The sequence below is a fragment of the Zonotrichia albicollis genome, chromosome 2 (assembly GCF_047830755.1).
Source record: "Zonotrichia albicollis isolate bZonAlb1 chromosome 2, bZonAlb1.hap1, whole genome shotgun sequence".
Lineage (NCBI taxonomy): Eukaryota > Metazoa > Chordata > Aves > Passeriformes > Passerellidae > Zonotrichia > Zonotrichia albicollis.
The window spans coordinates 105,404,706-105,429,630 of NC_133820.1; the positions used below are offsets into that span (position 1 = coordinate 105,404,706).

The window sequence follows — 24,925 nt, forward strand, 5'->3', positions numbered from 1 at the left end:
ATGACCTTTTTTTCCTAGATATCAAGTGTCACAGTTTGTTTCTCTCTTCACCCTGTGAAGCCTGTATTAGGAAACAACAAAGTAAATAATAGAAAGAAAAGAAAAAAGCCACCAAGCTCCAGACCAGCTGAACTTAAAGGACTTAACATAATCTTTAAGCTAATTGAAACAGTGTGGTAGCCTTTCTGATAAGTCTTGTATTATATTACAGGCTTCCTGGAATACAATGCACTCTGTCCCAAAATTGCTCAGAATTTCAAATGAATTTGCATCCATATTAAGAAAAGATGCTGCATTATGGACCAATCCTAATGTGTATTAGTACCCCTTAAGAGACCTACATTCAACCTTTTTAATAATGTCAGGATTTTAAAGAAAATGCAATAAAAATAAACTGCCTTTGTGAAGGTACTTTTAATGATGACCTGTGCTGGATGGGAAGATCTGTTGCTACCAGTGTAGAATGCAAGTATACAAGAGTCTCTGTATGACCCCAAAAAATGGGGAAAAAACCCCTTTTATTTGTGAACAGGGATTAAATTCCCATTCTCCACAACTGCAAATTTGGCAATGATCATCACAGCTAGCTGAAATGCGCTTAGATTTAAGAATTGAAGTTTTGCCACTCTGCAGAGTGAAAATGCAGAACTGATGAAGTTTTAGCCTCACAAATGTCAAGTCTTGATTTCCACAGGAATATTGCATTGGCCCTACTCCACGTGCCAAGTAAGACAATAAAGTAAACATCAGGGTAATATCACATTTGTGGAAATAGGCCAAGTGACAAATGATACACATCTGAATTTCCTCCTTTCCTTTCACAGAAGAATTATTACTAAATGTAAAAACATGAGAGACCTAAGTGAAAATAAGGAGGATTGCTGGTTAAATAATTTTAAATTACCATGACTATCTTAAAAGAAAGAAAAAGCAAGAGCGTTAACTGGAATTCATTACACTGTAAGAAGTAGGCACACCAATCTCAAGTTACTATTTTCAGCCTAGTATGCATAATAGGACAAGGGGGCAAAGGTAGAAATTAAAGAAAAACAAATTCCAGCCATCAGGAATCATTTTTCACATGAGATTCATAAATGTTGGAACACTCTATCAACTAAGGTTAATGAGGCTAACAGCTAGCAGCCAAGGAACATCAAATTAGATGGCATCATGGGTGGATGACAAAAAAGAAGGAAACAATTTTGCAATTATCCCGAAAGCAAAGAGCTGATGCTCTTTGCCTGCCAACATAAAGGGCCACACTTCCCTTTCAGTTTTATCTACAAAATCCAATAACTATCCCTAGGAGAATTGGACAGCATCAGTGACAGGATAACCTGGTTTGTGGGTTTTATGGAAGGTATGCAAGAAATGAGAAGGGAAATATTATTTTTCCTTAATTGGCTATGATTTAAAAAGGATGTTAATTTATATGTGCATAGTACCTATATAATGACATAATGAAACAAATAAACTTGTAACATTAAGCTCTTTCATCTACTTTGCAAAGGTAAAACAAAAGCTCAGAGACTGATTCTAAAGCTAGATCAATGTGATTAAATCAATCTGTGATTATTTTAAGAGTAATCAACTACTGAAAAAATCTAGTAGGGGCTGTGGTAGGCTCTTTGGCACTTAAAACCACAAAAAATACAAATGAGATGTTTCTCCAAAACTGGCACTGTAATTCAAACATGAATTAAACTCAGGACATTCTCACAGCCTACTTTGTAAATATCAGTCTTGCTTAATATATTCCATATATTTCTTCACACCAATATGCCACATGAATCAAGTTTTCTCTATCAAACTGAGCCTGTACTTTCAGCTGATGATAAGCGAGGACTGCAGAAGATGAGAGAGGACAGACTTACAGTTAGTTCTGTAGGTCTCACACAGGTGTAATGTCAGGGGGGGGTGTCATAGGACCACACTCTCTGCTCACATAACTTCACCCCATACATAACTTCATTGGTTGGTAACAAATGTAGGTGACCAGTCTGGTGACATGTTTTGACTCACTTTTCCAGGATCCCACTTTCAACTTCTAGTTCTTAGAAATTAAAACTTGAACCTCCTTAAAGGAAGGAATATGTTTATCAGCACAAACAGAGAGATAGGACATACACAGGACATACAGCTACAAAACCAGGAAAGCCTAAAGATGTATGTGATGTTAAGTCACTCATTATTACCTGGGGGAGGTTTGAAAAGCAGAACTTCAGTAACGATTAACATGAAATCTCACTGCCAGCACACACTGGAAGAATTTCTATTAATTGTTACCCTGAAAACTAAATCCGGTCAATCCTATTGTGTTCTGTTGCATCCTGCAGCAACTAACAGAAAAGGCCAAATGCTTAGAGCCTGACCCAAAGTGTGCTTAAACCCACTGATTTAAAGGGGATTTCTACAAACATGTTGCACTTTAAAACCTGACTGAAAACTTCAGACCATTTGATAGCACACACAAAAATTGCAATTTTCTGTTGAAGACATCATGCTGTTCTGCTTAAAAGCTGGTGGCACGAAATGGCTCTCATAACACTGAAGTTAATTATTAAAAAACAGTGGAGCCGGGGAAGTATTGTGCTTTTCAGCTTTAATTATTTAGACTTAAAGCAACTGGTCACATGTCCTTAATAACTAGACAGAATCCATGTAACAATATACTGAGATACCACACCACTAATTCTTTACAAATCATGCTCAATATACTGTTTGGAAATGTGACCTTTTGGGGCATGTTTAACACAGCACAGCAATACAGCACAGAGATTTAAAAAATGAGTTTCAAGTGAGCCCCCTTGGGTTCTGTGTCTGGCCTGAATAGCAAAAGTCGCAGTGCATTTTTAAAATCTCCTAGAGGACTTCACTCAGAAAGCTCTTGCTGCAGAAACACACAGCTTGCTGAAAGTAACTCATATTAGCAATGTACCTAGCTCAGTAACCTGTACTGGTGGCAATGCCACTCTGATACATCTGATACATTTCTTTCCCTGTTATTTTCAAAGCAAGAGATGTTACAGTTAATATAATGCAACCATGGCAGGGATGTGTGTACTGAATGCTAAGGAGGAGAAAATGGTTAACCTGCTTACAGACCAACAGGGAGGATGAATTCTCTCTCCCCTGTATGCTGGGCCAGGCAATGCACAGCTTCTGCCTCATGCAGACTGGGGCATGACTCACAAACCAGCAGATCTGAGGATAACACCAAGCTGGATAGGAGTGTTGATCTGCTGGAGGGTAGGAAGGTTCTGCAGAGGGACCTGGACATGCTGGATCAATGGGCTGAGCCCAGCAACAAGGGCTGCGTGCTGCACTATGGTCACAACAACCCCAGACAGAGCTACAGACTGGGGGCAGAGTGGTTGGAAAGCAGCCCAGCAGAAAAGGACCTGGGGGTGATGGTCAACAGCCTGATAAACGTGAGCTGGTGTGTCCCCACATGCCCAAGAAGGCCAGTGGCAGCCTGGCCTGTCTCAGCAATAGTGTGGCCAGCAGGACCAGAGCAGTGATTGTCCCCTTGTATTCAGCACTGGTGAGGCCACACCTTGAGTCTTGTGTCCAGTTCTGGGCGCCTCCATTCAGGAAGAACCTTGAGGTGCTGGGGTGCATCCAGAGAAAGGCAACAAAGCTGGTGAAGCTGCTGGAGCACAAATTCTACGAGGAGCAGCTGAGGGAGCTGGGGTTACTTAGCCTGGAGAAGACTCAGCACGGACCTTACCAGTCTCTACAACCACCTGAAAGGAGGCTGTAGCCAGGTGGGGGTCGACCTTTTCTCCCAGGCAACAAGTGACAGGACAAGAGGACACAGTCTTACACTAGGCAGATTTAGTTGGGCATTAGAAAGAAGCTCTTCACAGAAAGGTTGATGATACATTGGAATGGGCTGCCCAGGGAGGTGGTGGAGTCACTGTCTCTGGAGGTGTTTAAGCAAAGACTGGATGTGGCACTGAGTGCCATGGACTGGTTGACATGGTGGTGTTCAGTCGTAGGTTGAACTCAATGATCTCAGAGGTCTTCTCCAACCTCAATGATTCTGTGATTAACCTGCACCATGACTGCAGCAAGACCAACACCACAGCGAGCACAGACAGCAAGTCCTGGCTTGCTCATGCTCCCTAATTAGTTAACCATGGATCTCTCCTTGGGGTTATATTTCCATAGAATGGCTTGGGTTTAAGGGACCTTAAAGATCATCTAGTTCCAACACCCCAGAGCAGAGACACCTTCCACTGGAGCAGGTTTCTCAAAGCCCCATTCCACCTGATCTTGTTGACTTCCAGGAACGGAGCTTCAAAAGCTGCTCTGGCCAACCTATTGAAGTGTCTCATCACCATCACAGTAAAGGATTTCTTCTAATCTATACCTAACCTCTTTCAGTTTAAAGCCACTCCCTTTATCCTATAACTACAAGTCCTGGTAAAGTCTGCCTTCATCTTTTATGCCTCCTTTAGGCACTGGAAGGCTGACAGTTTTTAAGAGAATCTGTGCAGCTCTCTGTTGGGAAGGCTGATGGGCAGTCTGATGCTTGAAGGAGAGCTACAGGAGTTCACAGCAAACCCCATTTCCAGGTCCCTCACAGCCTTGGTTGTGAGCTCTGTGCTGCAGCTGGGCTCCTCAGAGAGCTGCTCCCTTCTTCTGTTTGTGAAATGCCGGAGCTTCCCCTTGCCTCAACTCTCCAAGTCTTCTGGTATTTGTCTTGCTGCTTTTGGACATGCAGAGATTTTGGGAACAGATCATCAGATCAAAAGGTCAGAAGTCTTTCCTGCTTGTGCTCTGGAACAGTTTTTGTGTTCTTTGCTCATTTGAAAGATGCTGGGACAGCTGACACTACTAACAAGACTCTCTACCAAAGGCTAACCAGACTATCTAAAGTTATCTAAAATTTGGCTGTGAAATGCCAGAAAAAAAGGAAATTTCTTGAAGCTATGGCAAAACTGATTTAGTCTTTTACTCAAGAGGGAAAAGAATGCAAAAAACCCAAAAGAACCCTTGCACTTTTATTTTAATTCACGATTTTCCTGTGTCCTTTCTTAGGAAAACTACCCATTTGTCTACCCAAGTAGACAAACTTGGAAGTAGAAAGATACTGTAGGATTTCTAAGATTAAACAGCAAGATTTCTGCAGCTGAAACAACTTCAGATCAATCTGACCACAAAAAGACAAAAAATGGACTGAGGCCTGGCTTCTTAGCTACTAAGGAATAGGACTTTCCTCAAAGAAAAGACTAAATTTATATTTACAGAAATGCTGCAAGCATTGGGGGATCTTTAGATACCAGCCAAATAATAGGATGGTCCCTGTCCCTCTGTTAAATAAAAAAATTCTATTTTTTCTGTATGTACCTACATGGGTTTGTGGAGTTTCTGCACAGTGAGATGGGGTTGCCCATCAGCGGCATGCAGCACTGTGATCTCTCCATGGACTGTGTCTGCAGGGTAAGTAGTGAAACCACTCGGGAAGTGCATTTTTATATCCTTTTTTTTTTTTTTTTTCCTGAGGAGGATGAGCTTTAATCTCCCCAAATTAATTATGCTATTCTATGAAGTTATGCACCCTTGTCTTAATGGAACATTCATTTTAGAGCCTAATGAAAGATCAGTAGCTTCAAGTCTAAGAACACGTGTCCAGGGCGGATCTCAGACTCCTCCTCATTTATAATGCACGATGACTGTACTTCGCTTCCTCTCTCCTTGTTTACACATGTTACTGACTTTATTGAAGACAGTGAATGATACATGACTAACATGGAAATCATGCTGAATGAAAATTAAATACCTTGAAGAAGTAGTAAAAATTACATCATCCCTAATTTGAGATGCTATAGTTCCACTGCAGCTGACAAGCCTCATGGAATCTATCTCTATATGGAAACTGGATTCTATGCACAAAGAGCTGCCAACGCGCCAGTATGATGTTTCTGGCTGCCTGTGACTTGCTCATAGTAACTGCTGTATGTTTTTCCTTGGAAAAAGAACAGACCAGTTGGTTCAAAGCATGAAGCAGCACAGGATCATGCAAGCACGTTGCTGTAGGGCTCACAGGATTCCTTACTCAGACAAATTCAAGAGTACAGTCCCAATCTCAAAGTGATTTATGATACAGCCTCAAGCTACCTTACTAATCACCCATCTACTCACTTGTGACTCTGTGTGATACTGTGTCCCCAAGGGACAATATGAACCTCAAGCAAGAGATTAGAGTTGTAAAAACAGGCAACATTTTCTTGAAGAATGGCTACTATATTATCCCCTTGAAGACACAAAAACAATTGTTATGAGCTAGTAACAACAAGGAGAGTTTAAAGTTTCCCCTCACACAGAAACATCAACAACAGTGTTGGGCAGATCATGTATTGGATGGATGGTAAGATGTATGGGTCTCAATTTGATGACATAAATTCATAAAGGATTAATGAGGAAAAAGGTTTATAAAATGTTAATGAGAAATTTCTTTTTTTCCTGGATTTTTCCCAGTCCATCAACCATATAAGTTTATTTAAAGAATAATTTCTTTTAAGGGATTCAGGTATAGATGGCTTGTTGTGTAAAACCAGTACCATATTTCACTGTTTTTGAGTCTAATTATGTCTGTTTACTCAAAATAAAGGGGTACTTATCCTTTTATCTCTAGATTATTGAAGGGATGGAGTCACGATTTTCTCCTTATTCTCTAAGACCAAGGTAAAAGCTAAACAGATGATCTTATCATAAATTTTTTTTTAAGGCAGTATTAATAGCTTAATAGCTAAGGCAGCAAGGCTGTGATTCACAAAGAAATAAAAACCTCTTGCCATGGGAAAGAAGTGGAATAGAAAAGTAAGAAAGAAACCTAGACTGGAGGCTGGCATTGTGTGACTGACAACTGGCAAACCCCAGTTCACATCAAATGAGGCCAATTAAAACCCTTCCCTTCTACCACTCACCTGTTCTTGACTGCATTCTAAAACCACAAGGTAAAAGAGCACATTTTTGCCATGCCCCTCACCTATTCCCTGGAAAAGCTCTCTGGAGAGTGGGGGAGTTGAAGAAGAGGCACTGCAGTGTTGATACTCCAGAACAGATTAGGGTGCAGCTGGGATGTTCAACATAAGCCACCAGAAAACAAGGATGCAGTCAATGGCTAAATATTCTAGTCACTTTCCTTTTGTTGGGAAGGATCACTTTTCCTAACACTTAAGCATGACACAGAGGATGAGTAAATAGTTTTTTGGTAACTCTGCTTTTCAATTTGACTTGTGACTTGTTGCCAGTCACAGCTTCTTATATGCTTATTTTTGTCTTTTATTTTGCTTATATGAAATGAAATATCAACAGATAGCATGAAAATGCCAAGAATCATCACATAAAGCTTAAAACAGGAAGGGCTTGGGTCTTTCTTGGCACAAATTTCCTATTTAAATGGGCGACAATGCTGCTCAGTTCTTTTACTCTGTTCTTACTCAGGTAAAACTCCCCAATACAATGATGCATATGGGAAATGAGAGTGGGCCCTGATTCCCAGCCAGTTATGTCAGTCTGAGGCACACATGCTCCAGGTCTGTAATAATGTGTAAAGGAGCCCTGTGCCCCACAGCCATGGTACAGACAATGGTACATCTGTACCATTTAGCTGTCAGAATGGCCTCCGGAATGGCTGCAGTTTGGGCTAGGAAGCTTTCACTTGCTTTGCTTGCAAAGACAGTTTTGGCCATGGTGCAGGAGTCAGCATAATGTAAGGAGCAGAGGCAGTCTCTAAGGGGCCCCCCTGTTTTGGAAACTAAGGAGGCTATTACTGTTATGGACATGGACAGGCTGTGCCAACTGACCACAAGGCAGAGAATGCACCTGGGACTCTGCGGTTTACTGTAAGGGACACAGCCAGAGAGGAAGCAGCCTCTATGCCTAAGTGAGTTAAGAGATAACAGATGTGCTGGCTACCTCCTGGGCGCGTACTGAGGACAGAAGATTTGGACAACTTCACACTGACTTCTTCACACCTATTCTTACCACAAACCTGCAAAACACCTGGTAGAAATGCAGCCTCAGACCCACACTGCAAGAAAAATGCTTACATTTCCCCATTCAGCCAGTGTCACTGAAGATTTCCTAAGCTCCTTGTGGAGACGTTTGGGCTGTTTCCAGCAGACTGTTTCTCTGGCTGCTGGCTTGGGGAGATATGCAGGCTTCCCATGCTCCGTGGCCCCAGCGGCTATTCCCAGCCCTGCGCGGGAGCGGCATTCCTTTCTGCCCACTCCCTGCGCCGGGGCTCAGCCCGGGACACTCCGGCAGCAGCTCTGCTCTCCTCCCGGAATTGCACCCTGGGGTCTCGGCCCATGTGTTCAGGATGCCGTGAGACTCGGACCAGGTGTCTGAACATCAATTACACGGGGTCAGCGAGGCTGCAGCTTGAATGTGGGAATGCCTTTCCTCATCCATATGCAGCGTGCCCGGGGACTGCACAGATGGAGCAGCAGGAGACAACACTCTGCTGAGAGCAAGACACACACCAGGGCGACGGGGAAAGCCTGCGAAGCTTTCCCAGTTTCCTGTCCCAACCTTGGAAAATGATCCTGCTCCCTACAAGCATGGGCAGGACCTGACAACAGAGACCCATGTGGTTCAGGCAGAGAATTGACAATTTGTGCAGATGGCTTTTTTCCTTCTTTTTATCTCTGATGAGCAACAGGTTTGTTTCCAAGCCTATGTTTCCACGGAAGGCTGGGGTGTGCACCAAGGGGGTCAGCTCAGTGTTGAGCCAGGAGCTGCAGCCTCCAGAGGATGGACAGAAGGACAGCCACACTGCTCAGACACCAATGGCAGGTATGCAAGGTCCTGGAATTCCACTGGATGTAAAAACTCAGGAGTTCAGAGCTGTGCTTTGTGACAAGGCTCAAACCTGAGGCAGTTAGTTGTTTTGTAATGACACAAACTGGAAGACAACAAAACAAAGCACCAAAACCCCAAAAAACTCCAATTGTAGAACAAAACAAATGTGCTGTATGCAAAATATTTCACTTTGCCCAGCATTACTTTTCTGTATACAGCCTGATTATATATTCAAGTGATTTTTGTCAGACCTTTAAGGGTCTGGTGAACTATAAAGGAAAAGTATGCTTGGAATAAAGGATTTATTATTTGGCTGCATCATCCAATAGTGAGAAGAGGTGTGGGTAGGATCTGCAGCTAGGACCTGCCAAAAATAAGCCAAGCCCTATTTATCCGAATGATCTTTACTTGCTAACTTCAGAAAGCTACTTCAAAATAAAGGTCGGGATCATTTGCAAATAAATAGGATGCCTGAAATATCCCAGTAAGCGTGCATCCTCAGTAAATGATATGATCAAAATGTTTTTCTGATCTCGTGTTTATGAAATAAAAATAGAACTTGTTAGTAAATTTATATTGGAAATCAGGGGGTTTTCTTGACAAAAAATCCCCTGTTGAGGAACTATTCCTGGAGAGATATACCAAATGATGCTGCCCTTTCAATTAATACAGAAGTCTCTGGTCAATTTTTAAATTCTGTTCCGGCCCTCCTAAAACATGTCAATTGCTGTAAAATTGCCACATATTTGAAACTTACACATCTACTTTTCCAGCTTCCCAGCCTCCCTGCAGCCAGCTGGGCTGCACTAGGACGTGCTGGCTGCCTCTGCCTCAGGCTGGCTCCCCATCCCAGCCCAGGGGAGCCCCGGGTGTGCTCAGCGGGCGCAGGGCCAGCTCAAGGTGCAGCTGCGCTCCCAGGGCGCTGTGTGGGAAAAGGCCTGGGAGAAGTGGGGCTTCCCCCTGGCCTGCCAGCAGTCTGGGAGCTCAGCTGAATGCTGGGCCTCAGTGCTGACCTGACCTGAGCTCAGCCAAGGCTGAATGCTGGGCCTCGGTGCTGACCCGAGCTGTGCTCAGCCATGCCTGTGCCAGGCCTGCCAGCAGCCTGGGAGCCTGGCTGAATGCTGGGCCTTGGTGCTGACCTGAGCTGTGTTCAGCCATGCCTGTGCCAGGACACGCTGTGGGCAAATTCCCCAGCCTGGCCTCTGCCTGGCTCCATCCCTATGGCCCTGCCCTGCCCTCCAGGGCTGTGTCTGCCCCTGGTGACCACCTGGGCCTGCTGGAGGGTACATGTCCTACCTCCCCACCCTGGCTCCCCTGCTCCCTGCCCACTCTGCTGCTGCTCAATCCACAACCACATCATCCCTCATTCCCAGGAAGCACAAAAGTAAAGGCAGAAACTGAAAGAAAGCACAAAACCAGGTATGTTCAGAAGATGCAGCAGCCTAGTCAAACACTGTGACTGTCAAAGAGGGGAAACTGCAACAAAAACATGACTCTGCTGATGTAGGGAAAATTAATCACACAAATGCAAGTTTGCTCATGAACTGTGAGAGCATTTTTCCTCGTTACACATTGTTTCTAGGGTGTGAAAACAAGGAGCTTTCTTTGTATCAAACCAGCACCTTCAGCTTCCAAATGGACAAAAAAGGGCACGTGGAAACCAACAGTGTTGGTCCTTGGTCACTCAGAAATGTTTGCATGATAAAGATCACATACTTTCACTGTGAGCTGAGTCAACTGCTGCTATCAACTAGGTGCTGCCATTTTAAAGAAAATAACTTGATAAACATCAGGAAACACTGCAAATTTCACTGTGCTTTTTACTCCTGAGGAGCAAACAGGGCACTGGGAATAAAGCAAGATAAGCTACCTTCTTAGGCAAAACTATGTGAGCTACTAAATTAACATTGAACTCTCAGAAGATCTTGGATCAGTACAATATGATATGAAGAATGTTCCACTCCTTGGCCAACTTCTGGCTTGTCAAAACAAAAGCAAAGAAGTAATTAAGAATAATCTGGTCTGAAACAAGAAATGCATTACTGCAAAAAACCCCAAACACAACACTAATAAAAAATGTGCTCTGAACTAATGAATTAAAATATTTAGAACAAATGTGTTTGCTTATAGTATAACTGAATAAGCCACTATGCAGTTTTACATTCTGAGTAAGGCAAACATATTTGGATCTACAAATAATTTTTTTGTGCAAAATTTAAAAACTACAAGATAGGTTTAGTATCATAATGCATAGTAAGGGCTTCCTGTGGTAAAATCACTACACAATAAAACCCAGATGTCCTATCTTAAAACCTCAAGGAAAAGCAATGCTGAATTTCTGAAACCACTTCAGCTACTTTCAGAGTAAGGTGAAAAAACAACAAGATCATTTTATTACATGACAGTTTACCTTATCAGGGTTCTTGTCTCTCAGTATCAATATTTTAACTCTGAGAATTCTGGGAGGCTGACAGAACTCTGTCTATTTTGCTACCAAATGCAGCATGACATATGATATGCCAGTTAATAACTCAACAAGATAGAATTAAATTGAATATATTATAGTAAGTACTCTTTGAGCATAGTTCTGATCTATAAAGAAGAGAGTAAAGAACCTATATGTGACTTTGCACAGAGAGCTCAAAAAACATGGACACATGCAAGAAACTCCTCATCATCATCATCATCATCGCTAACTTCAGGCAGATAAAACATTTTGCTTTTGGTATAGCCTGTCTTGTCCTTGCATGCATAACTTGATTCACTTATACAGGATATGACTGCATACAAAGAATAGACTCTCTAATTTTTTCCACACAGACATAGAGCAAATGACTCTTAAAGAAATCTTTCAAGAAAGAATGATTAATTAATAAATTAGAATCAGTATCAGTTTCATAGGCATGGCAGATAAAAAAGAATTTCAAGGAAGAATTTAGAGAGCAACAAGGAAAAAACTCTTTTACTGATGAGTGGAGCAGACAGCACACAAGAAAAGAGGGACCAAAAATAAGGAATTCAAAGCTATCAACCATGACTGCATTTCCATGTGTGCAATAATGGCTGTGAATGTGCCTGCCTGTCTGGCATCATATGATGTTGATGGGAGAAGTCATGGCTGTTTAAAAAAAAACATAAATAAATTCCCACTTGGGCAGCCATCCTGCTGCCTGTCCACAATATGATACAAACTCTGTGATCCTCAGCATTGAAACAGCACTGCCAGACCAAGACATGGCTGTTGATGGCAGTGAAAATGAGGGGCTTTGCCTTAGGCAGCTGCCACTTCCTTCATTCAGGATTTCTCAGAGTTCTTTAAGAGAGCTGCCCCTTCCTGTCAGCTCTGTGACTGAACATGGAAAGAGTCCTCTCTTAACTGCCCAATAATTCTTCCAGGGCTCAAAGAAATTTTGAATAAAGCAATGAGATGTGCTAGGAGGGTCCCCAAAATGCTAGTGATTTTTTCAAGGTATCATTATTCTGTCTGATTTTCTTATGGAACACCACTCATACTCAAAGATGAGCCTGTAGGAAAGACATTCTGTGCTGTTCTTGTGAGCCAGCAAAGGCCTCCTGAAGCTAAAGGAAAGCCCCATATTTCTCCTGAGGAAGACACCAAGGTTGTCACCATGGAGACATGATGACAGTCAGAAAGTTAAGATATAAGACTAGCTGGCTCACAGAATGACATGGCTTCTTGGTCACCCACTGAGAACTTTGTTTCTTTCCTATAACCAATGGGCAGTGAATGTGTATGTTGGGTAAACATCTTGAAATGAATGTAAACATCTTGAAAAAGATTAAAAGCAACATGTTGCTATAATAAATCTCTCTTGCAGCCTTCTGATGGAGTCGTGGTACTTTGTGCTGCATCGTGCTCTGTAACGACATGAGCCCAACTACACACTCACTTAATCAGATCTAAATAAGCCATGTCTGTCAGTGTGGATACACCTCAAATGAAGCTGTTCTAAATTAGGATTGCAATGTATCTTTTTGGGGAATTTCCTAGGCTATTTCTAAAGCAGCCCACAGGTAGGGAGTCTGGTGTTTCCAGGAAGAGGTAGATTCACTTTGCATACACTAAATAAGTAATGTGGGAGATTAAATCAATACATCAGATTGATGCCTCCTTCCTAAATCACCTGGGCAGTATGCCTGCCTTATCACATTTCTCACACCGTGACCCAGTGCCTACATTTACAGTAGACACATTAAGCAGGATGGGCCAAATGATGACTCCACCCTGCTTATTTAGCCTGGAAATCCTGTGTTAATGAAAAAAGTCCTCCTGTTTCAACCAGACAAAACTTTCCAGATGGAATAAAACAGGACACATCTGGGAAAACCTGGATGTGAGACAGCCCAGAGCATTGACACATTTTAACTTAGAGCAATAACTTAGGTCCCCATGTCAGCAATCTAATTTCATGACAAAACCAATAGAAGTACTACATAGTAGTGTTGGTTTTATCTTCTCTGTTAAAGATTTCTTGCTTCTTCCACTTGATGATATTCTCCATGATATATCCCCTTAAAATCTCACAGAAGCGAAGAGAATTGTATCTCATGCACTACTTCAACCATTTTCTTTCTATATATCTATATATGGTCTCCTGTTATAATGACAGTTGTGATCTGTTATTTGCTGTTATTTTTGCAGATGTTATTCAAACTTATTCTCTCTCAATTTTCTTTCTTTGATCTGACAATTATTTCTTTCTTTGCAGGGATTCTATTGCTCTCACCTGAATATAACTTGGGAAAAAAGTAACTTTTGTTAGAGGCAGTTTAAAAAATTTACTAAAAGGACACAAATAAAGTAATCAAATGTTACAAAACTACTTAGGGAAAAGTGTTCTTTTTTGGAAGACAAAAGAAAAAATAATCAGCATTAGCAGAAGATACATTGTCGCCAAAGAGAAAAAAAATACCCAAGAACTTTAGTTTTGATGTAATGCATTAGCAGGGACAGAAAGGGAGAAAAGAGTCTGTAAACTTAGTTGAACTTCAGGTAGTTAATACTACTTAATTTTATTTAAGCCATGTGAATTATTAAATCTACAATTCAGAGTAGTTCCAAAGTTATTTGAGGCCTCTAACATCACTATCCAATGTACGCCAAAGAGCGCTAAAGATAACTGTGCCTGATCCACCCCATTTGGCTGTCTGTCCTGGCACTTCCATTCAGGGACTTCTCTTCCTTAGTTCTTCAAGTCTGCAACCAGCATCCTCTTCTCTTGCCAGAGACACCATTTTTTTCTCTTCCAGTTCTCTGATATCCCAAACATCCTCCTTCTTTTTCCTGCTCTCATGTCTTTTTCTGCTGAGAAACATCCGTCTCCCTAACAGCCAGCAGCAGCCTGCCAGGCAACACATTCGGTCAAACTCTCCGAGTTCCACCCTTCCTCTCTCCCTCTTTCCTGCCCTTTCCTTAATCTCCCTCCAATTTCTTCCTATGTGCAATTTTTCTCATTCAACACCACTTATGTGCAGCAGCTGTAACTCATTCACATATATATGGCTGTCAAAGCCAGCAGCTCTGCCTGTCTCACTACAGGCAGAACCATGACTTTTAAGACCTGATCCCACAGACACTAATAATTCATACCAGTTTTTTAAATTCAAGCTAATAAAACACTTCGTAACATTAGCACATTGATCTGTGTAACAAATAGGAGAATATTCAGTGTGACAAACAGGATTACAATATAAACAATACGACTGCCAGCAACTCTGGCAACTGTTCAGGTGCTACTGGTTCCCACTGACACCCACTTTGTCACTTAGAAACATATTTGACCAGAGCAGTCACTGCAAGGAGCAAGCCCAACCCTCCTCCCACCCCCAGCTGCCTGCTTCCAACCCATGCCCAGCCCAGGTTTCTATGAATACAAGTGATGATCTGACCCAGGATAAAGTTAGCTCTCATCCCTCTTCTTTTTTGGGGTAGTCATTAGTACAAACAAGGAATTTTCCAAATCAGCTCACCACACAACTACAGAAAGACTTGTGCTGACCAAGGGAAGGAAGCAGCATATGAGTGGAAAATGGGATGAATATTGTGGTGGCAGTGCAGCTCACTTTTTCATGGAAACATGACCAGACTTCCCCATTCACATTCACTGGAGTGTTTCATCTCCTATACAGCCACCACCTTAGGAACTACCAAATCTGAGAAATTAAACCTTTAAGCAAGCCAATTTACTTTTTCAAGATTCTCTGGGAAAATCAGCATGTGGAGATTCAAGCAGCCATGATCAGACTGCATGCATTAACCGAGATCTCTCGAATACCTCTTCAGTATACCTCTATTTTAACACCACAGCCTGCAGGCTACTGTAAGGACATGAGGGAGAATGAATTAGTCCATGCTATAACTAAAACTCAGGTATCATGCTATACACACTACAACACAACTTCATAAAAGAAGAGTCACAATGCCACAGGTTTATGTCAACTGATCCCAGTGATACCATTACTGGGCATAAAACAATTGCAGATATCACCAGCCTGCTCTGGTTTCAGTAGCACATGGTAATTTTATCATCCATTCAGCACTATGCAACAGAACAATGTTTGTATCTAAATGAGGCAAAGACAAGCAGCACATGACACTTAAGGTTCTTGCTCCTGTCCCTTCCCACAGGGCTGTGGGTCCCCAGCCAGACAGCTCTTGCTTAGGCATGATGTGGAGAGATCAACCATCCATGCAGGCTGACGGGCAGGCACTACATGCCAACTGCAGCTGGAGTGCAGGATTATCCTGTGTCACAGCACCTGCTGCAAAAGCCCTAGGATTTCCCAGTCCCTAATACAGTATTTTCCAGTCCTTAACACAGTATTTCCCAGTCCCTAGCACAGTATTTTCCAGTCCTTAACAAAGTACTTCCCAGTCCCTAACACAGCATTTCCAATTCCCTAGCACAGTATTCCTCAGTCCCTAACACAGTATTTCCCAGTCCCTAACACAGTATTTCCCAGTCCCTAACACAGTATTCCCCAGTCCCTAACACAGCATTCCCCATTCCCTAACACAGCATTCCCCATTTCCTAACACAGTATTCCCTAGTCCCTAACACAGTATTTCCAATTCCCTAGCACAGTATTCCCCAGTCCCTAACACAGTATTTCCAATTCCCTAGCAGAGTATTCCCCAGTCCCTAACACAGTATGCCATCTCACCAGAGATGTGGTCTATCATCACACATCTATATAAAGTGGAAAGTCAAAAAGTTGCGGACAAAAGGGATAAAACAGACAAAGCAGGATAGCTTTTGAAAAAAATGTAATCAAGGTCCCACTAGCACATGACCACAAAGCCTCACCCACACTTGTGGCTGACCAATAAATGCAGCCACAAGCCAAGCCTACCAACCTCAGTATCCTATATATTCAGGCCTGATCCCAAATCCATTCCCATTGAACTCACCAAGCTTTGCAACAGGCAAGTGGCACATAGGAGTGTTGCACTCTGCTATGCATTACCTTTCACAGCTTTCACATCCTTGTGACAATGATGCAAGAGTTTAGTAACTTCTACTTATATCAACTCAGGTAGATAGCTGCAACCACCTATATGGCACATTTTTTGATTTAGCAATTTATTTTAAACAACAATTTATTTATAAACTCTGACTTGTAGAAATAAGCTTCACAGTCCTCAGTTGAGGTTTGTATGTAAATGAAGACATTTCACCTGCAGGTTAACTATATTGGTATAGTTAACCTGCCGGTGAAATGTCTTCATTGTACTCGTTGGTATCTGGAGCACTGCATTTTTGGTGTGTTTCTCACAAAAAATAAAGAAATTATTTGGTTTGTTTCACTTTTGTTTTAACAAAATACCTAAACAGAGAAATTAACAGCAGAATACTTCAAACAACCTGACACTTGAAGCATTATGCTTCTCTGCTGAACGTCATGTTGAAGACAGCAATCTGTAAGGCTTCCTAAGATGATCTGTTAGTTGTTTCTTTTAATAGAAAGACAGATAAGCCATCTGGCAAGGAAAACGCAGTTCCTCACTTATTGGTACCAAGGAAACTGCTTTTTTGTCCTCTTCTCTCCTCAGTAAAAGTCAGAAGATGTTTTACTTACAGCGTCCACTTTGACGGCTGACAGCACAACTTCCATCAGGATCAGCAAAAGCCCCGTATCCCTGCAGGGAAAGGTGAATAAGGACGATATTGTTTTCAGCTAGTGCAAACCAAACACGTGATTACGCTCTGCAGTTAAAGGTGACAATACGACTTCAAAAAAGTTATTTCCAAAAGCCTTTCGAGCGGAATTACTTACTGACAAAGGAAAGTACGTGCACTGGGAAGCTGCGAGATGTCCATTTTCGCTCCTTCCCCGGCCGGGGGCTCGGCTCAGGGCTCCCTCCCGCCGGACGGCCACCCCTGCAAGGCAGAGCAGAGCCCGTTCGGAACGCCGCTCCCCCCGCGGAGGTCTCCGCGCTCGGCGACGCCGGGGCAGGGAGCGGCCCCTGCGGCCGGGCCGCGATCCGGGGGCAGAGGGGCTGTCCCGCCGCTCCCTCCCGAGCCGCTCCTGCCGGCGCGCAGCCACCCGCGGGCGCGGACCCCGACGGGCCGAGCGGAGCGCAGCTCCCGCCGCTGCCCCGGCCCCTTCCGCCGCCCGCCCCGCGCCCGCTCCGCACCGCTGCCGTACCGTGCCGAACCGTGCCGTGCTGGGCGGCCGCGGCCGTGTGCGGCGAGGAAGCGGCGGGGAAGCGGCGCGCCTCCCAGCTCCGCCCGCGCCCCCCGCGGCCCACCACACACCCGCGGCGGGGACCGGGAGGCGGAAGAACTGCGGCCAGCGGGGAACGGGAGCGGGCGAGGTTGCGCCCTCCCAGGGTCCCCGCCCGGAGGGGAGGAGAGGGGGGGCTGCCACCGCCCATCGTGTACGACGAGTCGAGTCCTTCGCCCCCGAGGCATTGCAAGCGCCGCGGCCGCGACGGAGGGAAGAGACGCGCATGTGGGGCCGGCCCCGCGGAGCCCCACTGTGAGTCGGCGGCGCCCCGCCGCCCAGGGACCGACGGCGCGGAGCGGTGCGCGGCAGCATGCGGCTCTGGCTGGGCTTCGGGCTGCTGCTGAGCGCCGAGCTCAGCGCCGTGTCCGCCGCGGTGAGTACGCGGGGGCGGCTCCTCCGGGCTGCGCCATGGGGCGCACACGCGGGACCCCCTCACGGGGGGCCGCGGGAGCGGTGCGGGATGGGACGGGGCGGGAGCCGGAGCGGGGCCTCGGCTCCCGGGGCACTGGGGCAGCCAGGTGGGCTGGGCGCGGATGCCCGGCGGCCCCGGCGCTGCGCGGGGCTGTGCCTGCCCGCCGCGGGCGCGGAGCGGAGCGGAGCGGAGCGGGGATGGCCGCGGGTCCGGCAGGACGGGCCCGCAGCGCTCTCCCACGGCCCGGCACGGAGCGCCGCTGACTGGGGAGGGATGGAACGCTCGCACCCACCCGGGACTGAAAAGTACCGAGCTGTGTTGCCACGGTGAAAAAGAATAACAATTTAAAAAGTAAAAAAGAAACAAAATTTATATTAATAATAATTTAGAGTTGGCTGCTTGGATTCAAAGTGCTGTGCACGCTGCCTTTGACCCCCACGATGGGCGGTAGGCTGGGCACTGCGAAGGATCCTAATGTTAATGGTTAAAGCTGAATTCTGGCATCTTTCCGGATGGAACTAGATTGTGGCTTAGGCTTTGTAAAATCGAAAGCATGCAAGTAGTCTGAAAGTTTTGCTAAGGGAGCTAATTTTATCACTGTGATAATAGCTATTAGCTGTCCTTAAGTCTAAAGGACTCTCTCTGCTGGCGCTCCTGAAGTATTTGGGCTGTTCCTTCTGTATGCCTAAGTAATGGGCAGCTGACACAATAATTTGTATTGGGTTATCTTTTTGTGTCTCCTTGTTTCCTTGAATTTAGTTAAGTTGATACTGTATTAATGAAATTCAGGAGTGCAGAAAACTTCTCAGTAGCTGTAGACACATGGCTTTTGTCATGCTTCCTGCTATAAATGTAAGATCTTGCATTAACGTTTCAGTCAACAATGGAGGTATGGGAAAGGGTTATTTTAAGCTTTTCTGCAATTTCAGCTGAAATTAAGTCCTATAATGAATTTTGATGCCTCTGTGGGATGGTGTGTATGTATTGAATCAACTGAAGTAAGCAATGCACTGAACTTCCGATGTCTTGTCTGTTGCTCCTAGGTTGATAATATCAGGCTTACTGTGATTGCAATAGATCACTCAGTGGTGAATCCTCTAAGGCAATTCACCTAGCACTTGCCATTAAGTTGATTAAACTGTATTCCCTTAAGGTTGTAATTAATTTTAATTAATTAGAGTATTTTGAAGTAAATTATTTACATTTGAGTTCTGAATTTGGTATATCTAGAGATAAAAATACCTATCTGTGAGATACATTCCCACCTTGTGCTGCAAAGCGAAGTCATTGGGTGAACCATGACTGTCAGTCAAAGACACAAAACTATGTAGGCATGAGGTGCTTATTAAAAGAAGGTACAAACTTTAGTATTCGTTGTACAATTTGAGGTCTTTGGCAACTGTGAAGAGGCTCTGTTATAAAAGTATCTAGCAATGTGCTGGATAAATTATTCCATTAAAATCAAGATTTCTTAAAATGTAACCTGAAGCTGTTAATTATATTATGAAGCTATTCTCATGATTAACCATTCTTTGTGTGTTAAGCTCACTGCAGATTTACAGTTCCTTGTCAGTGCCACCAGAAAACACAAGTATGCAGTGGAAGCTGAGCTCCTTGCAGTTTTGCTGCCTTAGATAAACCCTCAACTGCACATGGGTGGCCTTTCAATCAATTCAGTTCTGCTGGCATTGTCCCCAGCTCCACACTGTTGCCTGCCACTAGCAGCCACACAAAAGGTGATGGAGATGCCTGTTAGCCTGCACCATACATACCCCGTGTGGGTGGTGATCCAGAGGCTGCTCTTTGGAGATTCTTGAGCTGGGCTGATGCCTGTGCATGACTGTGGCAGGGTGGTGTGAAGCACTCTACACCTGGGCAGCACCACTTCTGCTCTTGGAGAGCTGGCAGAGCTGACCCAGTGCTCACATTGTCCTCAGATGAACGTATTCCCACTGTTTACATTTAAAGAGTGGTTGTATTAGCAGAAGATTGTGTGGTAAGGAAGGCTGAAGCAGAACTCTTTGCAATAGGCTGAACAGAGCAACCCACTTTATGCAGGAAAAAAAATTATGCTGGTTCCTTCCTTCCCTAAAGTAGCTTTTATTGGCTAGTCTTTTGGTTTTTGTTTTTCTTTTTTCTTTTTTAATGGCAGTTGTGTAGCCACAGTCTTATTAATTGTACCATGGCCTTCATCACAGAATTGATGAGGCTGGTGGGCACCTTGGAGATCATCTATTCCAACCTCCTGCTCACAGCAGGAACAGCTACAACAGCTGCTTAGTGCTGTGTCCCACTGAGTTTTGAATATGTCCAAGGATGGAGACTGCTCAATCCCTCTAGGCAACCTGTGTCAGTGCTTAGTCACTCTCACAGTAAATGTTTCTTCATATGTGCAAAGTGGTTGTTCTAGGCCTGAGACCATCCATGCCTGTGAGCACAAGCAAGTGTGACAGGAGCAGCTCATGCTGTCTTGGTGGTGGTGATTCTGCAGTCTATCTGGGCTGACAGAGTGAAAAATTGTTTTTATCTCTGACATATCTGTGATTAAATACATACAAGGAGATTTGGAATGACTGCTCTGACAGAGGAATTTGATGTAGCAAAGCCAGCCCTGAGCCAGCTACTGTCATGATCACCTCAGTACAGAAAGAGGGAGCTGCTCCGTTGCAGCTCCTGCTGGTTTTAATGTGGTACTATAAGGAGCTTCCAGATGTGACTCTGGAAGTTGAGTTTTTTATTTTGATAAATTATAATGAAAATAATATTTATAGCTAATCTGGGCTTTTGTGCCGTTCTGCATTCTTCTCAGGAGATTAGTTTTCAGGTTGCAATGAGAGCAGAGTGGAAGAAGGGCAGCAGATTAAGATGTTTCCAGGTCAGGATAAAAGACTGCTCCCATGAGACAGTTACAGGAGAAACTTGTTTTGATTGATCTCTGCAGGGGCTTTCATTTCTGACACTCTTCAGGCTGCCATTTCCTTTGGAGAAAGTCTGTTTCCTAACATTAGTACTGCTTGGTTGGGAGTGGATGGTGCCATGGGAATGCCTGTTTCATGATTTGGTACCCTGTCCATGCCGCTGCAGTGCTGGTCCTTGTGCTGCATGCAGCAGAGCTGCACTCTAGCCTTGGGTTGAGTCACCTTCCACACAAGTAAGCACTGGTGGAAGGGAGGAGCTCTCCTGGCCACCACTGCTCAGCAGTGGCTTTAGCATTCCCTCCAATTTCCCAACCAATCTCCCTTTTCTCCTTTTAGTCTAGGTGAAAAGTTTGCTGGGACAGAGTGAGATCAAACTCTATGGAGCTAATAGGGAAAGGTGTGCCAAAACTGTGATAAAAGCATGCATAAATTTTTCCACAAGGGCAGTGCTGATTCCATTAGTCCTATTTGAGCTGAGAGTGTGGTGGTAACTGGTGGAAGGCCAGGAGGTTCCTGTCCCTGGGTAAGCCCTGTATAAAGAGTGGTCCTGTATGCGACCAGGCAGAGACAGCTCTGCTATATTGTCCTCATGCCTTCCTTGCATCACCTCTCCTGTTTTTACATGATATTTGGGAGTGCATTCTGACACATGCAGTTAGAAGCCAAAAGCAAAAGGAATATAATCTGACCAAGTTTTCTATTCTCTTTTCTTTAAAAATGTGATTTACTGAGATGGAGATGTACAGGGCACATAAACCTAGAGTAGATAAAAAGAATGACCTGGGCTTTTGGCATGTGGTTGAATAGAAATTGTGTGACTGAGTCTGAATCACTGGTAGCACTTCACTTGGGTGTGCTTTTACCAATGAAGTAAGGCAAGGTTGGGCAGCTTCTGCAGCAGTTCGTGTCTAGGGCTGCCACATCTTTGATGCTGAGACACCCTGAGGCCATCTGACACCCTTGTCCCTGAATGTCCTCAAGGACTTGACAATACCAAGGGAAAGTTTAATAGACCCTAGCAAGTGTTAATTCAGGAGGGATATATGGTCACTCTGATTCCAAAAATATGGCCAGAAGGGGAGACCCAAATGATTTCTAATGAGTAAACTCTTCTCAGACTAGAATGTTTCAGAGAAGAGCAGGAAATGGGTTTGGTTGCCCCTGCCAGGCTATGGTGGGGTGTGGAAGTGTGAAGAAGACAAGTGCAGTGCTCCCTTTTCCTCCTGTTGGAGCAAGATATCAGGAAGAGGTATAAGATCTGGGGTGTCTGAGGGTTCTTCAGAGAGGGTCATGATAGCATGGGCAGGAGAGTGGCCTTCCAGCTTGTGGCCAGCACTGCTTGCTGGGAAAGTGGAGGAGTGGTGGGCATGGGTTCACCTGTCCCAGCAGTGGTGGGTTATTACTCAATATGTGTGCACAGAAAAGTGCGTGGGCACTTTGGGGACAAGGGGACAGGCCTGGTGACTCCTTGCTCCCAAAGGAATTCCTTTATACCTGTGTTGTCCTTTCTGCCAAATTCCCCTCTCCCTCTGGCCACTTCTTCTACAGCATCATGGCATGGGGTGCTGGAGGAGGGAGAGAAGAGCAGGATATTTTATATCACCTGCCTGCTGCCAGCGGTGTTGGTGAGCGCAGCCTCTGAACCTGCTGAGTGTCAGCGTATGCAAGTGAGTTCATGGACTGTCATCCCCAGCTGCACAAGTTCTGCTTCTGAGTGTTTGTATCAAATGCCTGCAGGACTACTGCAATGTTTCATTGCAACTTGTCTGCTTGGTGTTTATTATCCTGGATGTCACTAGCTTGTGTAATGCCTGAGGTTATGCTGGATGTATATTCTGTCAGTTGCCCTGATTATGTAGAGCAATGTAGCACAGCTGCTGCAGGCTGCTTAGACTATTGTTCTAAAATGTCAGAAACCTTCTTTAGGGATAGGCTTAGGAATATTGTTCTTTTTATAGAACTAGACTAAACAAAGGAAGATTCAACAACCTCTACACAAGAATAAATTGACTTACTTCATCAGTGTTTGAAAGTTACATAGTACACCCTTTCCAGAATTTCCGCTGACTCTCCCATCATAAACACTTAACACCTTAACACCTTGCAAGATTTGATCAAAGAGAGGAATTTGGGCATGGGCTATGACCTGAATGGAAGAGCAACCTGTGGCTTTAGTGAGTAGTTGAAGGTGTAAAGTGCTGCTGCAATGTAATGATGTGTGTGGGAAGATAAATTTTTGATTTCTCTGGGTTGTGACTGGCTGGGATTATTCTTCGTGATTTAATACATCAGAAAAGTATGTGGCATTAACCCTTCAAGAGTCTTTATGTAGCAATGTCTTGGACAATGTGTCAGTAAAACAAAGGACCAGTTAAAAGATTATCAGTATGTAATTAGTACCATTATGCCGTTGTAATCTGAGGTGAGTTACAGTATAGGCACATTTTTCATAAAGAGTATAACTTGTGCAAAAACCAGTCCTTTTTTACCCTCTGGCATGTACAAACAGTTATAGGATGAAAAACTGACTGTTTTATCTTCCTTTATCTCTGACATATCCTCTTACAGAAGGGGGAGCTTGAATAAATTTTCTAAATTGAAAAAGTACAGTGTAGATGTCCAAAAGCACTTCAGCTTCCAGTCCCTTGTACTTCTACAATACACTGTTCAGCTCACTTTTTACCACTTTGGTATCTCAAAATATCTCAAATACCTATTTTTTAGGAAACCTCTTAACATGGTATGCTTTCATTATATTTCCAACATAGGCAAAAGACATTGTAAGCCTTAATATTATATTAGTTCTTCTTAGTTTAGGTGTTTGTGTGGTGCTGGTAGGAACTGCCCCTTTTCGCCTCTGATTTGCCAAGTTATCAAGCATCTGAACACCTGTAATTATGGGCTCCAGTGAGAATTGTGGTCCTGCTTTTATACCTGTGCTGGGGTCTTCCAGCACAGAGACATCAGTGCTGTTCTGGTGCAAGGTGCTGAGGCCTGGCTGCAGACAGCAGGTGCCGTGGAACCCAGCAGCTTGGGAATCTGCTTGGGTGGAGATGAGTCAGCCTCACAGCCGGCAGAAAAGTTCCCTTTTATTGGCTTGACTTGCCTTACAGCCCCATGATTAAAAGGACATGTCAGAAAATGAAATGAGGGAAGCCAAAGAAGAGCTGGAAAAGGATAGGTTTGTTTCCTTTTTCTTGATTTTATTTTTTAATGCTACCTTCATATCTAAAGAATGCTGTTCTCACATGTTCTGAAATAAGTGGCATAAGATTTGCTGCGAATGCACCAACTTAATTTACAAAATGTGTAATTGTGTCTTTAGCAAAGTTATTCAGCTACTTTTATGGAATTTCTTTTAAGCTAAAGGGTTTCTTTGTGTGGATTAAAGAGAATCACTAACCATACTGTGTTCCCCTCCTTTCCTATGCTTTTTTTCTCTCTGTTTGCATCCGCTGCCTTCACCTTTACTGCTGCTGGCAGACAGCCCCTTTCTCGCAGGGTCTGAGGAAGGGTGTGCTTCTTCAGCAGAACAATGTGAAGGACAAAATACAAAGTGCTGTCAAGTGTGTGGAGTAAACAAATTGCAAAGTAATAATTAAGTTTCTTTCATCTTTTTGTGGCTTTCATCTGCTTGAAGCAGTGACAGACCACATTTTGACATGCAGATTTTTAAGGTGGCTGAGAGGGAACCAGCAGAATAAATTATCAGAGTTATAAAATAAATCCAATAGTTAGTTTAATGTGCTAAGATTGGTAGGAAAAGCTACAATATTTTATTTTAAAATCCAGTGAGTTTGGTCATTTGCATTCAGAAGAAATGTAGTTTTTTATAGAAGACTGACACATGGTACAAACTATTCATTATCTTGTCTGTAGATAACATATACCTTGTTAAAGAACATTTCAAATGCTCCAACTACAACTACAGAACAGAAAGTTTTAAAGTCAAGTCTGTCACCCCCTTGGAGATCCCTGCCCAACTGTAAAAGTGGGAGTGGAAGAGATGTGCTAACTAGCTCCAGTT

At 43.8% G+C, this 24,925-nt stretch overlaps 2 protein-coding genes across 4 annotated transcripts in view; one reads left to right on the forward strand and one right to left on the reverse strand.

Annotated features, from left to right (window-relative positions):
* The window catches only part of COL4A2 (collagen type IV alpha 2 chain), a 143,159-nt gene extending 125,454 nt beyond the window's left edge, over nucleotides 1-17,705 (reverse strand). The window contains exons 1-3 of one of the 2 annotated variants that reach the window (XM_074535967.1): nucleotides 17,598-17,705; nucleotides 17,116-17,219; nucleotides 16,918-16,978 (exon numbers count right to left, since the gene is read on the reverse strand). In XM_074535967.1, the coding sequence (XP_074392068.1) occupies nucleotides 16,918-16,978; nucleotides 17,116-17,159 (105 nt within the window). In that variant the 5' untranslated portion in view covers nucleotides 17,160-17,219; nucleotides 17,598-17,705. Of the gene's footprint in view, nucleotides 1-16,917; nucleotides 16,979-17,115; nucleotides 17,220-17,487 lie in introns of both variants that reach the window. The other variant, XM_074535966.1, reaches the window with a different exon arrangement.
* Nucleotides 17,706-17,722: 17 nt separating this feature from the next.
* Nucleotides 17,723-24,925, forward strand: part of COL4A1 (collagen type IV alpha 1 chain) — a 120,303-nt gene continuing 113,100 nt past the window's right edge. For both annotated transcript variants that reach the window (XR_012579140.1, XM_074535968.1), the window contains exon 1: nucleotides 17,723-17,941. Coding sequence is in view for 1 of the 2 variants with exons in the window: in XM_074535968.1 (XP_074392069.1) it covers nucleotides 17,879-17,941 (63 nt within the window). In the remaining variant the exon portion in view is untranslated. The remainder of the gene's footprint in view (nucleotides 17,942-24,925) is intronic.